At 36.8% G+C, this 12,623-nt stretch overlaps 2 protein-coding genes across 2 annotated transcripts in view; one reads left to right on the top strand and one right to left on the bottom strand.

Moving 5' to 3' along the window:
• Positions 1–5,229, bottom strand: part of LOC145977786 (very long chain fatty acid elongase 4-like) — a 144,301-nt gene extending 139,072 nt beyond the window's left edge. Inside the window, exon 1 of the mRNA XM_083110091.1 lies at positions 5,164–5,229. The gene's annotated coding sequence lies outside the window, so the exon portion shown is untranslated. The remainder of the gene's footprint in view (positions 1–5,163) is intronic.
• LOC145977780 (WD repeat-containing protein 17-like) overlaps positions 1–12,623 on the top strand; it is a 116,517-nt gene that overhangs the window by 43,314 nt on the left and 60,580 nt on the right. The window contains exon 2 of the mRNA XM_083110060.1: positions 10,436–10,564. Within this exon, the coding sequence (XP_082966186.1) occupies positions 10,442–10,564 (123 nt within the window). The 5' untranslated portion in view covers positions 10,436–10,441. The remainder of the gene's footprint in view (positions 1–10,435; positions 10,565–12,623) is intronic.

Genomic DNA, 12,623 nt, shown 5'->3' with positions numbered 1-12,623 from the left:
TTCTCAGGGGAGGGCAGAGCAAGATTTCACATTTTCCTCTTAATCATATGAACTTATATTTTACAGTTTCGTATTATTATTATTATTATTACAAATCATAAAATTGAAATGAAATTGAAGATATTTTGGAGTTGTTCACAAGTTCAGATTTGAGTCCCACTATTTAAATATGTAGAAACTGGATTTTCCTTTGCATTTGTACTTGTTCACGATGCACAAATATCAAACAGAGACCACTTGATTCGCTCTAAGTCATGGTACCTCTTATCTACGTATGTTTTTAAGTGCCGAAGGCTACTGTATAATAATAATAATAATAATAAAGTAATTCAAGATGACGTCGCGCTAATTATCAACGTCAGATCGCGCCTTCGGGACATGATTTCCAACTTTTCGGGATCCCGAACAGTCGAGAAATTTCAAAGAGTCGTATTTAAAAGTGGTTATTTCTTGGTATTTCTGCACTACAAATGTCTGAAATTTCTTGAAATTAACAGTTTTTATTCCAGAAGTGCAAAAACAATCACCTGTGGAAATAGCGTGTAGAAATCGAGATTTTCACCACGTCGGTAAATTTCGAAAATTTCTCAACCTAGTGAGGAAATGGTGAGTTTTTCAGTCCCGAACGTCGGGATTACAATGTTTCCCTTCCTAATCCCGTCCTGACAAAAAAAAATCCGTCCTGCACATCCCTAGATACGTTAGTCAACATCATTCTAGTGTCTCTGTTAAAAGCATTATCTTTTTATTTTGTTGGACATGGAAAGTTAATTGCTGTACCTTACAGCCTATAAATCACACAAAACAATATTATTTAAATAAAATATCGTTACACCTTCATCATTCGAATTACATTTACGTTTTCAATATATTTCAGGAAAGCAAATGCTCCTCTGGCCCCTCTTGCGGGCGCCCTTGAATTGTGATAAAATTAAATGAATGAAAGGACAATCACAAATACATATGAACAAAACACAATACAAACCACACAGAGGGTTATTATACTGGTTGTGAATTCAGACGCCAGAGCATCGTTAGTCTGCCAAATGCAGTCCAGGATGCAGTGGCACGCACAACCACAGGTGGGACATTTCCCCCCCCCCTCCCAACCTTTGACGGAAGTCAATTCTAGGGGGGGGGGCAAACATTGACGGCCAAGTGTACCTGCAGGGAGCAATTACCGCCCACAACTTCATATTTTATGCAAATAAAAACACTATTCGTAAACTTTTCTTGCTCGCTTCGACGCAATGCCTTCTTTTCCTGGTCTTATCAAGTTCAGGACCGTAGTTATGGGGCGGCGGGAGTCGGCCCTGGACGCCGAACGATCTAAATGAAAATAAGTTGTAAAATTGATTGATTGATTGGTGGTTTTAAGTCCACTTTACCCAAAGAAAGGCTAATCGGGACAGGACCTATAGTTTAAAGTGGGATCCGAACCACTGTGCCATGTGCCTCCACCGGTAACGAACATCACAAGGCGAAGATGTTACCACTACACCACCGAGGAGGCACAAAAGTTGTAAAAGAGAGAATGCATTGGCGTCCCGTGAAATTATTTGCGCCCCATTAAATCAATATTTATATTGATTTCAGCCTGGATAAAAATTCTATCCAAAACTTTTCTTCTTCGCTTCGCTCGCAATGTATCATTGTTCTCTGTAATGCAGCATTGTAAATTCCCACACAGAGAAATAAGACTTCTCTTAATTAATTTTGTCTTTAATGCATGAACAATTGTTTTGAGGAAAAGGAGCGTGCACATTTGAGAGACAATTTATGTAATTTTTGTTGTTGGTTTATTGTGAGATGGGTTAATTGGTTGTGTAATGTATTTAAATAATATATGTTGTTATAATATGTATAAAAGAAACTTTGAATACGTACAGAATCCACGTTCATCCACGTCGCATATGTGTGAAACATATATCGTGCATGAAAGTTATACATGTTAATGTAGAAAATAATTATGTTTGGAATGCACTTATCAAGCATTTTCTGTCTTTCAAAAATAATTTGTGTGCTTGTTTTCCATTATTAATGTGAAATTGAACGTGTTGAAAAAATAATTCAAATAGTTTGTTCGAGCACAAATGCTTTAGCACCAACTTCTGTCCCGTTTTTGCATAATTTACAAGGGTAATAACGTCTTTGATACTACTACTACTAATAATAATAATAATTGCTCCCGGGTTCGAATCCCGGCTTGGGCATGGATGTTTGTGAGTGTCCACTCATCAATTTCATCATATCATCACTCATCCCCATCATCACAAATTAGCCAAAAGTGGCAGAAAAGCAAAGTAAAATAAAGCAAATTAATAAAAATAATAATAATAATAATTATTATTATTATTATTATTGGTACGTTTGTCCTGGTACTTGCCCCCCCAAACAAAAATTCGTGGTTGCGCCTCTGCCAGGGTGTACTACGTACATCTCGGTGCCTTCACAAAGCGTTACCGCTTACACCCTTAATTGCAGATGGCAGCAAGATAGTTGTGCTACAAGACGGCGGTGGCGCCACTTGCGTGTCAATTGAGATATACACCTTCCAATTGACGCTTTGCAATTTTATGTAACTGGCAAACGAAACCTTTGTAACTGTTCCGAGCTGTCTTTTCACAGCACATTGCAAAGGAGAATACAAAAAGGCTAACAAACAAGGCGGTCAACAATTTGCCATACAGGCAATACAAACATCGCAACAAACATGCGAACAACGTTCCCAGCATTTGCTAATTTGTGTCGAAGTACGCTCCATTCCATAAGGAACATGAGAGTATTTTCCACACAATGGAACAAGCATTTCTTCTTTCAGTGCATTCTAGCACAATGGACATCTCTGGAGTTCCGTTTGACATATGTGTCATGCGTTTCGCGTCACACAGAATGTTCTCTTCCAGGAATGTGGAGGGGCATTCGAATGTTCCGAAATATTTATATTCTTTATAATGTTTTGTTTTAAATAACACTCAAACATTTTCGAGTCCACACAGAATATTTTCTTCAAGGAATGTGGAGGGGCACTCGAATAATCCGAAATATTTATAGGTAAATGTTTTGCACGCACACTCATGAAGTACGCCCCATAACATATACTTACATTTACTCGGAAAACGTTTCTAAAAATGTAGTTTCAAAATCAACTTTTGAAAATAGCTGGGAAACAAATTTTTCTTCAAATTGATATTCTTCACGCATCATAAAGATTTAAAATAAGCCCAGGATGGTCTACCTACAGTGAAGGGTTACTTTTTACACCCAAGCTTCCAGAGACTACTATTACGAAAATCGAAAGACAGAAAATCTGGATTTTTATGTACTAAACAGGTACAGTCACCGAGAATAAAAATGACACATCCTGAAATACGCTTCCATGCATGGCGTTATGTGTGTTGCCTAACTCTACGGCGATGAGCGAACTTTTCACTGAGGACTTACTACTGAAGTTCACTCATGGCCGTATAGTTAGACAATAAGGATATGATCGACATATTTCCACATAAACAAGCTTCAATTACAAAAAAAAATCTTATTTTTACGACAGTTTACAAGAAGTAACACACAACTGAATTCGAATTACATAAAAAACACAAGAAATTATATTTTTACAAACATTTTTTTGTCTATGTAAAGAACAGTCAGAGTTAAAAAGACGGCTTTCCAATTAGGTATATTTGACTTTTTTCTCACATGGAGTACAATTTTACAAGCACCTAAAGAGAGAGCTAAATATTCTGTACTACTACTACATTCTTCACAAATTAAGAAAATTGTAAACTGTAAGTTTAAATACAAATTTCAGTTTATCGACCTAACAGAAAACAACGCCATCTTGAACACATTGGTTTCTACCTTGCTAGGTTCGGTTAGAACTTTCAGTCCACGATTTTCTCCCTTTCATTTTAAAGATAGAATTATGGTGAATAGTGTTCCTTAAAATATACTAGGAACTACAATAGCACACTTGACTGAAAACTGCATAATTAATACAGTTAACTTCGTGTTTTGCAAACTCCAGCGTAATTCAACGGTGTTTGTTACAAGATCTTGGACAGCAAGACGTGTTGAAGCTTGACGAATGTTTTCCTTCCGTGTGAAAGCAAGGGGCAAATAAATGCTTCATTAATTATGCATAGAATATCCGTGTCACAGCTTGTGCCTAACACCATTCTGTCGCCTGTCACCACGTTTAGCACAAAAGATCGATGTGTTACGTCAGTTTAAAAAAAAATCGTGTTGAGAGAAAACTTTGGTCATTCATTCTTCACGGAAGAGTTCTTACAAATGTATTCATCGTTCAAGGGCTCTGGAAAACAGACGAGTCACTAAACGTGGTTCATGTATATCACACCTGCGCGAAGCATTCACGTTGCCCCACATCAAAGTTTTCAGCGTTAGATCTTATTTCTAGTTTCATAGGTTTATAATTCGATAAGAGAGAAAGAACAGCTATCTAAAATAAGTATCCAATCCAGCGCCATGTAAATCCAATGTTTACTGGCAGTTATTTGGTTAGAACAAGTAACTTGTTTTGTAAGCGGTGAAAGATAAGTTAACACCTATATTAAAAGATTTATAAAAAGGGGAATAAAATAATATGGCTACGACGTTAAATAAAGCTGAACTAAGTCGTCAAATTAAAAGTTCACATGTCCAAGAAATATTCATGATTTCAGATCTCGAGACAACTGTAGGTTGCTGAACACACGAAACGGTTATAGGGTGTTGCATAAGCTTCGGCCATTCTTCAAAGGCTCCAGAAACTACCAAATAGTAACAGGAGAACTTCAACATTTCCACATGTAATATGTCGACCTTGGATTTTTAGGTTCTAAAAAGAGTGCTTTAAGGTTCTTAAGATAGGTTATAAACATCTTAATTTAGGCTAAAAACATCCTGAAGTGGGTTTCAAGAAACTTCAAATGGTTCAAAATTCTTTAACAATACTGATTAGGTACAAAATTTCAAAAGAACCGTAAGAAATGTTAATAGGTATCTATAACAACCAAATATTAATTTTCAATCCAAATTTTCATTTGTATACATCATTCTTAAAATTATCCACAAATTATTGTAATGCTATACTTGTGCTGTTAACTTTTCAAAAATGAATTACGTATGTATAATTTGCTGCAAAATACCAAGGTGACTACTCACCGCGAATTCTGCGTGAATTTCCGAGTAACAAGAATAAGAGTCTTCATGTCGCAAAAAGAACGTATGGCATCCTAAATGGAAGCTTTATGGAGGTCACAAAAAATAAGGATTCAAATTATGTGTGAACTTTTCTACACGTAGACGTTGAAAAATTGCAACTTTTATTAATCCAAATCCTATTGAATTTATACATATATATAAATACCATGATGCAAGATTTTCACAGTTAAGCTTTTATCGACGAAGGCAAATAAAGCTGCATGCAAAATAAAACAGAATTCTCTCAATCCGTTTACTTTGTTAGTCTCCTTTGCAGAACAATCTATCTGACGCTCGGAAGATTATTGCAAGATAAGATATCTTGAAGTTGAAATTTGTATACAATTAACAATTTTTCATAGATTAGTAATCTCATAACATTTGTGACTTGCGTTTGTAGATTTGTTTTGAGTCTGAGTATGTGAAATGGCAAATGCAAATGCAGCACCTTAAATTAAATATTTTAAATACATATAACGTTTAATTGAATTGAATTATAATTTTTGGATACACTAAAATCACACAGACCATTTATATTATATTTCTGTGTGTATGTGTGTGGATAGTGAGAGGCGGTAATACGTAAGGCTGAAATATAGAGAAAACATCTGCTTGTATCCTTGAATTTTTTAGAAAGTTCGTCTTGAAAATCGGGAATTACACATGAATTTTATCAAGGTACTGTAGGGGCCACCCTGAATACATAACAATCCTTTTCATGTTATCCACAGTCAAACTCTGCCTTTACATGCTAAAAATGATCTTTCAAAAGAAACATAGTCAGTGGTTTAAATTTGAATGCGGAACGTTAATTCGCAAGGCGTGAATGCCACAAAGCACCAAACTGACGGTAAAGTGAACAAGACCACATGGATCAGAAGTTTGCACTTTGGACTGTGCAGGTAACATGGCATCAGACATTTTGCTTTGTGTAGAGCTTTGATAGGACACGAACTTGGAGGGAGGGAAGCGACAGAGAGTATACTTACTTCAACCACGTTGAATTTTTTCGTCATCGAACAGAGCAAATACCTCTCTGCGATATAAAAATCTAATAAAACCTTAAAAAAATATACAGACCTAAAAGAAGGTTTGATTTAGGCCCATAAACCTACAATGGGTTCTAACAAGCAAGATGGATTATTTTAGGCTCTATAAATCTTCATCAGTTGTTGCGTTTCTTAATGAAACGCTAATGTAACTTATTTATTTGTTACCTTCAAGGAAAATATAGGTTACACACCTAAAATCAGAGTACTAGTAATAAGCCACCTTGAAATTACATCATCCTTGGTACGTTGGTTACATGACAAATCTCTCGTGTCTCCCCCCCCCCCCCCGGGGGGGCCACACACACACCTATGTGCACGTAAGTATTATTAGATATGGGTTTCCGTCGGTGCTTGGAGAATTTTGATTTTTGTAAGATGATAATTGTGAACTTTTGTAAACTCACAATTGACATGATTAGCTCAGATATAGCAGAACTGGGATCACTTCAAACATGATTTATTGGATTGTTTTAATTAGACTACGAAAGAACATGCACTAGATGTACAGTCAGCGGCAATAAAAATGTGACACCTAGATCCTGAAATACTCGCTTCCCTGCAAGGCGTTATTTGTGTGTTGCCTAACTCTACGGCGGTGGTAGAAGTTGTAGTTAAAATCCACTTATAGCCGTAGAGTTAGGCAACACACAAATAACGCCTTGCAGGGAAGCGAGTATTTCAGGATCTAGGTGTCACATTTTTATTGCCGCTGACTGTACATTCCTGGTACAGTAAGCGAGACATATTCTCTAAACTTACTGAGTGTGTTACTTCATCTGAATAGGAATACATCTAGTGCATGTTCTTTTGTAGTCTAATTAAAAAAAATCCAATAAATCAGGATCTAGATGTCCCATTATTATTGCCGGGGACCGTACATTAAAAAAACAAACTTTCTTGGAAACATTTCATTAGCATTTTCTCTCGTTGAAGACATTCCAAAGAACAGAATGACATCGCGCTTGTAGATTTGTGAACATGTGAACGCCTCTAACACACCCCCGATAACTTACCCTTGAGCATTGCCTTTCCAGTTTCCACTAATATTTAGTATTAACAAACTTGTTGAAATCATTCTTTTAAATTGACTTGAAGTCAGAATAACGTAATGATCAAATTTATCATAGTAAGTTCCCCAATTAATTTTACATAAAGGCTTTCTTCCCCTTCAATTTGAAATACTCAGCACCATCATCTACGGTTTATATGCAAGCAAGTACTCGAATGCAAGTAGAGAGAGTAATGATACTGATATAGTTCCTTAGCACAGAACTTCCATGAAATACGAAAGGAAAATAATGAAAAAAATTGCACGCCCACTAAAATTCCCAATCTTCCAGCAACACTTCAACTAATGCGTTTCATTTCAAGAAGAGCAATCTCAACAATGAGTTTATTATAATTGGACACGCTCTTACCTGGTATCACGTGCAGCCTATAGTGGGGCATTCATAATTCTTTGTCGGCGAGGTCAGACATTACCCAATTTGCTGGACTCCCCTTTAATACCAAAATGGAATTAGTATGTCTCTGGCCCAACTTGTTGGCATTCACAGTTATGGGCATGTGGCCGTGCCCTGACAGATCAACATCTGGGGCACAATGTGCATAATAAGAGAACAGCTTAGATAACATTCAAACCCTTAAAAATTATAGTACAATGTCCAGTGGCGTACGCAAGGGGGGTGGGGTTACGGGGTTTAACCCCCCCCCTGAGCTTGTGAAATATTATGAAAAATGCTGTGGAAAAAATTTAAATGGCCAATTTTTCACAGTCAAAGATCTGGGACAATAATATTACTATTACTACTTCTACTAATACTACTAATAATAATAATTTGAATTATTATTTCCATGCAGCATTGAGAAAAGCACAGCATTCCAAACACACGCGTCTCTCAGAGTGATGCCTTGAAAATAAACACGAGTTTATGAGGTTAGGTTAGGGTAACTATGATTTTAAAAGAGAAAAAAGTTATTTTGTATCTCAGTTGCAACAATGTTCAATACACTGCCGTACGCAGGATTTTTTTTTTCGGGAGAGGCTGGAATAGTAAATGTGGATAGCACATGGCTTCGTTTTGGAGGGCAGGATGCATAATAAAATATTTCGTATTTTTGGAACTTTTCAGTATATTAAAAATGTATTCAAAGACAAAAATGGTAATCGGGATTAACTTTAAAAGAGGTTTCGCATTTACACATTTTGATTTTTTAAAGTTCTTAACGGATTTTTATTTGAAAATTCTGATTTTCTCAAAATTTCGGTAGGGGCTGGAACACCATCGGCCACCCCTCTACGTACGCCAGTGTTCTACGAACATGTATTTTTTTGTGTGGGAACAATGAGAATTAACTAAATAAAGTTCTTGGTACGTTGTAAGAGGCTAATGTATAGACAAAGGATAGGCGGACAAGAATACAGTCACCAAATCGCCTTCCCATTGTATTGTTAACCGCAGCACGTTTGAATGTCTCTCTTTAAAATGTCTCACCTTGTTGACTAGACAATTATTGAAACGACAATAAGCTTAACTATTGTAAAATGTTTTGTTGGTAAAAACAGCCAGACAATCCAGATGTGAATTATCGGGGACATTTATGCTGGGAAGAAGCCGGAAAAATTCCAACCAATTTCGGGAATCGAATCCGGATCTCCCGCGTGATTGTCACTTGTCAGACGCTCTACCGACCAGATCACCGCAGCTCCTTGGATGAGTTCCATACTTCGATTATTTCAATTTATTTTAATATATTTTCTTATATTTATGGATCTTCTTCACCCTTGAAATGTCTCACCTCGTTGACCAGACAATTATTTCGTAACAAAGAAACAAAAAAATGCTCCCAGGATTTGATAAAAATCGAATGACTAGAAAGTAATTTCATTCTAATGTCTTCATAAATACTATATTTATGTAGATCTCTACTACTTAATAGTAGTAGTAGTGGTATTAGTAGTATTATTAGTATTAATTTAGCTAATTAATTAATTATAAGTATTATTAATTAATTGTGATTATTATTATTTAATTAAAGTATAATAAAACAATGGTAATGTGAATTTGGAAAAAAGTTTTAGAAATAACACCCACCTTGATGAAATCCTGCGAACGCTACTGACAATGTCTTTCCTACATTATATCCTCTAAAAATGTTTGTTGTTAAAGCAGCAAAAATCCTTTAACAAAGTGCTCGAAGTGGAAATTTGCAGCTGAGGGGATTGGAGAGGGGTGCTGGTATGGTTTAAACATACAGACAATCCAGTACCTTTTGGATGCTTATGCCAAATATTCCAGCTTGGGGATGCTTTATGAACATTTTCTTAACTGGGGGGATAGCATCCCCCGCGTCCCTCCACTTCGACCACTGATTACAAATTGACAGTACATTAAAATGGAGTATAAGATAGAAGGTTGAGTAATAACTGTATCTTGAGTGCATAAAAGTCTTAATTGTTTAGGATTCTGCTTCATGTATTTATGTATGTAATTTTCTTGGAAATTATTTAGGTCCTACCATCAAGTTAAAAGGAAGAGCAAATTTTTCGTTTGAGAATTCATAGCCGACCATAACCCTTCTGTATTTCTGAGTGTTCTTTTGATATTATAGTAATAGTTAAGTACGGTTCAATAAAATGTGAGGTAGGGTCCATTGTGTGATATGTTACTTTTTTCGAGACTCACCCGTCTTATAATTGAAATAACAAATTGGTAATTACTATGAGAGTTTAAATGGAGTTTGCTTTCAGTAACAATTCGCTGTTAGCTGAAGATTTAATTGGAAAATATAGTAGTAATTGGTAAATGAAGACAGTAGATATACTACATACATTAAGAAGATGTTATTGTCTTTAACTTTCGAACAAACATAATTCTATTCATTCTGACCACTGGCGTACGTAAGGGGAGTTGATGATGCTAAAACCTTCCCCAAATTTTTGGGGGAAAAAAATCAAAATTTTCAAATGAAAGCCGTAAAGAACTCGAGAGAAACCAAAAAGTTGTAAATGCAAACTTCTCCTAAAAATAATACACAATTACCATTTTTGCCTTTGAATAGTGATTCTGACACTTCGTTGGAAAGGTACATTTTAATCGAAATCAGCGTTTGTCGTAATAGGGGAGAAAGGTCGTAGGTGAAATAAGTATAAATATTTCTTTTTCTTAACCACTTTGCAGAAAACGATGTCCAGAGTACGACAGCTGAACTTGCTAACTGCCGGAGCTCAACCATGGAACACAGACATTTGTTCCGTGCAGGACAACAAATTTGCCTACGCGTCTACCCTCGCCATTTATGTATACGAGGTAAGATTTCGTATTTTTGTTAATTTTATGTTTTTTAATGCACTCGGTGATTAGTAGGAATTTGACTACCATACGCTAGGATTGATGAATGGGCACACGCTAGGAAACGCTCTATTCGAATGCCGAACCGTTAGCGACTAGATCTACATTCTAGATGTAGTTCACACGGCCCGCGAACGATGAGCAGGCTTTCATACAATTTAAAAGTTGTAATTTAAGTCCTTAGCGCTCAACTGGGTTTTCCATAGCTAATATAGGTATTCAAGTACTGTTGCAAGAATTTCAAACAAATAGTTTATACTTGTTAAGCTACATATTAATTCGTTTTAAATTATACCTTACAAATGAAATTTGCATTTAAACACAATACATTACTAAATCAATTTTTCCACTATACAAATCGAAATCAACACACTTAAAACACTGACAATGATACAGAGTTCTTGAACTGGGCTAATGGCTGTTAATTTATGAACATATGTACGCTCACCGGCAATAAAAATGGGACACCTAGTTCCTGAAATGCAAAGCGTTATGTGTGTTGCCTAAATGTACGAAGGTGGTAGAAGTTTCAATTGAAAATTTGCTATTAAAATCCACTTTTCGCCTTAGAGCTAGGCAACACAGATAACGCCTTGCAGGGAACCGAGCATTTCAAGACCTAGGCGTCTCACTTTTATGCCGATGACTGTACAATAGAAAATAAATAAATATTTGCTATCTGTAAGTGTAAAAGACAGTCACAGCGTCCAGCACTTAATCTATTCAGGCACCGAGATAGCTGAAGTTTTACAATCCAAAGATACGTACCTAGCTTACACTGTCTAGATACCTAGCTTACGCTGTCTAGAAGCTGTGATACGAGATAGAAATTTTAAATACAAAAGAGAAAAGACAAATGTTTAGCGCTAAGAAAAAATGGCTTTGCAGCATACTTAACAGTACTTAAATGTAAAGCTACTTATCTTATATACATTTTCTATATTTTTCTGTATTCAACAATGTCGGAATTATACGTGTAACGAAACTGGAGGATGTAAGGAGACGATTGATCAGAATCAACAAGGGAAGGTTGTCACGTGACTCGACTAGGTCAGCTACTACTTCTACTCTATCCTTCTCTTTATCTAGTCTGGTGTCGATTTTCTACCTCTTGGGTTAATCGTGACGATGAGGATGAATGATGAACTGGATTATGATGCATCTATGCCTTATAGGGTTGAAACGTGGGACCTCTACTTGACCACTCTGCTGCGGAGGCTGCTGACTCCTGCAGTCACGAGAGTGACGCCTGGTGTTATTTCGTAGGTTGTTAACGCAATCTTGGGAGGATTTCAATATCACTCTAGGCACTAATCAGTGACGGACAAACAACCTTCTCACCAGAAACTATAGGTCCAATCTTGAATGGCCTAGAACGGTGGCCGTGCATTCTAAGGTGTCATGCTTTGGGCACTGGCTACGGAACGCACACAGGTTCGAGTCTCCTAGGGGAAGCCTGCCTGCCTGCCTGCCTGCCTGCCTGCCTGCCTCTCTCTCTCTCTCTCTCTCTCTCTCTCTCTCTCTCTCTCTCTCTCTCTCTCTCTCGTACACACACGCACGCAAACAAAGGAACACTTACATACTTAGTAGTTATAGGGTAGGGTGGTACATTTTCGAAATAGGTACTATTTCGATCACCCGTTCTGAAAAGTCGAATATTTTGCTTCCTGTTACTTGCAACCCTGATTTGAGGAGTGAGGGTTGTTGCGTGGGGTGTCAGGTGTGTTGTGCAGAAACATCGACAAATTCTACGGAAAATCCGGAGAACCAGACGTAATTTTGTATGGCAAGGTGAGTACGTTGTAGATAGAATAGGTGCTTTGTATATAAACGTCTGCCTGTCATTTTGCGTGCCCCGTTTTTATGCTTGATCGTAGGACAGCGAAATTCAGGTCAAACGTGGACAAGCATGTGGTGGCTGTAGAATGGGACATGTGTAACCATCTGATGAGAGATGAGGGAACTACAGAAATATTTGTTTCCATGCACAAAGTGGTACATATTCGATCGGCGGAAA

The sequence above is a fragment of the Lepisma saccharinum genome, chromosome 1, assembly GCF_977018435.1.
Source record: "Lepisma saccharinum chromosome 1, izLepSacc3.1, whole genome shotgun sequence".
NCBI lineage: Eukaryota > Metazoa > Arthropoda > Insecta > Zygentoma > Lepismatidae > Lepisma > Lepisma saccharinum.
This window is presented reverse-complemented; position numbering and strand designations above follow the sequence as displayed.